This window comes from Mandrillus leucophaeus, unplaced genomic scaffold (assembly GCF_000951045.1).
Source record: "Mandrillus leucophaeus isolate KB7577 unplaced genomic scaffold, Mleu.le_1.0 Scaffold56, whole genome shotgun sequence".
NCBI classification, from domain to species: domain Eukaryota; kingdom Metazoa; phylum Chordata; class Mammalia; order Primates; family Cercopithecidae; genus Mandrillus; species Mandrillus leucophaeus.
Genome location: NW_012106030.1, coordinates 6958843 through 6963368, shown reverse-complemented (window position 1 = coordinate 6963368; position 4526 = coordinate 6958843). Strand labels below are relative to the sequence as shown.

At 38.0% G+C, this 4526-nt stretch overlaps 1 protein-coding gene across 1 annotated transcript in view; it reads left to right on the top strand.

Moving 5' to 3' along the window:
* The window catches only part of FAM65B (family with sequence similarity 65, member B), a 287827-nt gene extending 285649 nt beyond the window's left edge, over positions 1-2178 (top strand). The window contains exon 22 of the mRNA XM_011998193.1: positions 909-2178. Coding sequence (XP_011853583.1) covers positions 909-1046 — 138 coding nt within the window. The 3' untranslated portion in view covers positions 1047-2178. The remainder of the gene's footprint in view (positions 1-908) is intronic.
* Positions 2179-4526: the final 2348 nt, after the last annotated feature.

The following is a 4526-nucleotide window of genomic DNA, read 5'->3' as shown; positions in this document are numbered from 1 at the left end:
TCTGCCCCCGAGTTCAAGCGATTCTCCTGCCTCAGCCTCCCAAGTAGCTGGGACTACAGGCGGACTCCACCACATCCAGCTAACTTTTTTTTTTTTTGCATTTTTTGGTGGAGATAGGGTTTCACTGTGTTGATCAGGCTGGTCTCAAACTCGTGACCTCAAGTGATCCACTCACCTTGGCTTCCCAAAGTTCTGGGATTACAGGCGTGAGCCACCATGCCCAGATGAACTTCTGATTAAGCACAACTATTTTCATCTTTGTCTCACTTGTGTTACATTTATGAAAGCCTGTTTCTTATCACTTCTCTTTGTATTTTATTTTCTCATTTTCTAATCGTTTTTTAAAGTAGAAAAATAAAACAAAATATTAAAATTATTTGCAAATGCATCTTAACTGTTCAAGGTGGTGCTACAGGCAAAATGAACTAGCTGGTAGCTGGTAGACGGCATCTCTGTATGTTTACATAGTAAAGAGTAATTTTTAGCTGAAGTTTGAAAGCCTAAGATTGATTTTACCAATGATCATTTAGATGTATCAATATATAATGTATACAAGTAAAAGTTATGTAAAAGTTCAATGCATTAAAGGATCAGCCATATTGAAATCCCTAATGTACTTAAAATATAATCCATACAATTGCTCTGAAATAAATCTATTATGTGAAATCATCAATATCAAATGGCCATGAAACTTCTACTCTGTTTCATACCCTGGCATTCTTTTGGTCTCTGGCATTAATTAGCTCAAAAGTTCTTGGTTGTTCTAAGCGTCACCTGGAAAACAATGACATAATTAGGAATAACAAAAGATCACTTTTCCTTACCAAAAGTTAACATAGCATATTATAGCAGTCCATACCTAAACAATTGGCACTATGTTACTTTGAGTAATAAATAAAAACGTTAAGTTTGAATTGGTATTCATATTTAATGTTCTATGTTTAGGAGAAGATGGGCGACTGGCATATGAACAATTGGACAAATTTCCTCGAGACTGTGTCAAAGTCGGAGGTCGTCATGGAACTGAAGTTGCCACAGCCTTTTAATTACAGGTTAACTGCCTAACAGCTGTCTTAATATCTGACCCTTTTCATCAAGATGGTGCTGTGGTTTTGGCTGGAAATTGTTTAGAGCCTCAGAGACACAAAAACTAAAATAAAAATGTAGGCTGGATGCAATGGCTCATGCCTGTAATCCCAGCACTTTGGGAGCTCAAGGCAAGAGAACTGCTTAAGCCCAGTAGGTTCAAGACCAACCTGGGCGACATAGCAAGGCCCTGTCTCTACAAAAAAAAATTGTTTGATTAGTCAGGCGTGGTGGCGTGCACCTATAGTCCTAGCTACTTGGGAGGCTAAGGGGGGAGGATTGCTTGAGCCCAGAAGATTGAGGCTGCAGTGAGCCATAATTGTACCACTGCACTCCAGACTGGGTGACAGAGCAAAACCCTGTCTCAAAAAACAAAACAACAACAACAAAAACATGTTATAGAAAGAATTCAGAGTCTCATTTCACAGTACCTATCTACTTTTCCTTTGGCCAACATAGGATAGGGCTATGGTATAATTCAATAGATTACATCGTCAATTGTGTCTGATAATACTCAGTGAAAGAGTCCATCTTATCTTAATATGTATGAAATTTAAAAATAGCCATCTTTGTACTTTTTTGCAAGTTTCTCTATAAGCTTGAAATAGTCCTGTGATACTTCGATAAACATCATATGCCTTGCAGTTTTTCTCTGTCGTGTTCTCAGGGTTGAATGGTCCCCTTAGCTACCTAACTTTACTTTCAATACAAAGCACAAAAAAGAATCTCTTCAAATAAAAGTCTGCCTGCAGAACCAGGCAAAATGACCCATTGTGAGAGTTTAGATGTTTTAATTTTATGTGCTCCCAGCTATTCCGGAGTCTGAGGTGGGAGGATCGCTTGAGGTAGAGGTTGCAGTAAGCTGAGATTGCACCATTGCACTCCAGCCCATGTGACAGAGGAATGAGAGCCAGTCTCAAAAAAAAAAAGAAAAAGAAAAAACTCCCACAATTTATTTTGCTTCTTTTCCCCATCCTGAAAATTCCCAAATCATGTTTCCATTATAGAAAAAAGATAAGTACATGACTAAGAACTACCTTAAGTTTATACCTATACACTTAAAAACAAACAAAAAACTCAAAACTTACGCTTTTTTTTTTAATTAATGAGAGCCGTTTTTTATGATATTCTTACCGTAGGGGTATTTTGCTGCTAAGACAAATCAAAACCAAAAGCTGTAGATTCACAAACCTGTGATGCTCTTTGAGGTGGAGGAACCTAGAAGTCGGAGAAATCCTAATGGAGTAGGAGTGGAGTGACATTTAAAGTGGTCCCTCCTTCTGTAAAAATGACCATGGGATTAGAAAGAAGAAGGACATCCTGAGGGGTGGTTACAGCCCCCAGGGAAATCACTCACTGGTAGGATTCCCTGGCCAAATAGTTCAAACATCAGGTCCCATTATTGCTTCAGTATCAGAGATGCAAGTTCATTAAGCAAAGTAAAAGACCATTCAGTAGCTCTTATTAAAATATATTTTCTTCCTCTAAAGAGTATACAAGGTGAGGTATGCCAAGGTATCAAAACAATATATGTGAGTGTAATTTAAACTGTGGGATATCAACTGTACTATGGATGTGTTTGTATCATTTAGATGTCATTTTAAATATTTACATTTTAGCAAGACTTTTAAAAAGGACTCATTTCATTTCAAAGTGCAAATTGTTTGCCAGGCTTCTGGCAAATAGTTCTTTCAACTGTGAAGTTATAATGTATATATCTGTATATTTATAAATATTATATATATTCATATATCCTTCACTTTAAAGGTACATTGTACAGGCTGTAGTTAGTATGTATAGTCTATAGTTTATGTTAAATGGTTGAAATGCTTCTTTTTATAGAAAATCAAACACAGATGTTACAGGATTTTGTGTTTGGTTTGTCATTTTTTTTTTTTTTTTGACTATTGCATGAGTAATTAATTTCAGATCTTTTGTATTCACTTCTGTATTTTATGTTTGGTTGAGGGGGTGCTTTCAGTTTTGTGGCATTTGTATTCATTGATCTTTCAGTCATGTAAGTTAAAATAAAAATTATTTTTGAATTACTAGCATCATGTGCAGGGTCTGATTTTTTTTCTTTCACATGCCCTTTCTGAGTTGGTATTTATGGAACACACTGCACCTCATTTTCACCTTGATTTTATTTTATTTATTTATTTATCTATTTTGAGACAGAGTTTTGCTCTTGTTGCCCAGGCTGGAGTGCAATGGTGTGACCTCGACTCACTGCAGCCTCCACCTCCTGAGTTCAAGCAATTCTCCTGCCTCAGCCTCCTGAGTAGCTGGAATTGCAGGTATGCGCCACCACGCCCAGCTAATTTTGTATTTTTAGTAGAGATGGGGTTTCTCCATGTTGATCAGCTGGTCTCGAACTCCCAACCTCAGGTGATCTGCCTGCCTCGACCTCCCAAAGTGCTGGGATTACAGGCATGAGCCACCACAGCTGGTGATTTTATTTTTAAATTGAAATTCCTTTATCTCTAAATAGAGGTAATAAATCTCAGATTTGTTGTAAAGCTAATTGGACAGCTAAGTTTCACTGTTGTGGTATCTACGAGCAGAGACTATGAGCTCCTTGAGGGCAAATAGGCACGGCGGCTCACGCCAAGATCGTGCCACTGCACTCCAGCCTGGGCAACAGAATGAGATTCTGTCTCGGGAAAAAAAAAAAAAAAGTTCCTTCGCTGATTTGTGTATGTTCTGTTCCCACTCAGACCCCACCAGCATCATCACAAAGGAGCCCCTGACTTTCAACTCTCACAGTATTTACCACGTGACTCATTAAATACCAGTGATTGCTTTTACTGAGTCAGTGGTAAAAACATTTTCCTCTATAAGGTTTGCTACTATACTGTTTAACTAAATTGCCTTAGTTACTTTACAAAATTATAAAGTAAAATTGTAAACCTTAGTTCACTGAAAAATGCCAGTACTTCTTGCTGTATCAGAAAAACTCAAATAAAATATTTTTATCCCTGACCTTTCCTGGAGATAGTACTTCTTAGTAAACAAATATTATCTTTTGATTTTGAGGCAGTCCTAAGTACACCTTGTTCAAGGAATAATAATTGTTTGCTAAAAATTGGATCTCTAACTTCTCATGCATTCAACAAGTATTTGTTGCTTACTTACTCTGAACAAGGTGTATGCCAAGGACTGTTCTTGGCACTGGAGATAGAATAATGGAGAAAAACAAAAGAAATAACAATCCCTGCACTCCCAGGCCTTATATCCTGGCAAGGGAAGAGAGCAAAGCAGAGAAGGGGAAAAATGATTGCACAAGGTGAGGTGAAGAGAGACACAGGGAGAAAGCAAAGATCACAGGTTTGAAGAGAGTAGTCAGGGGCCGGGCACAGTGGCTCACACCTGTAATTCCAGCACTTTGGGAGGCCAAGGCTGAGGATCCCTTGAAGCCAGTAAATCAAGACCAGCCTGCA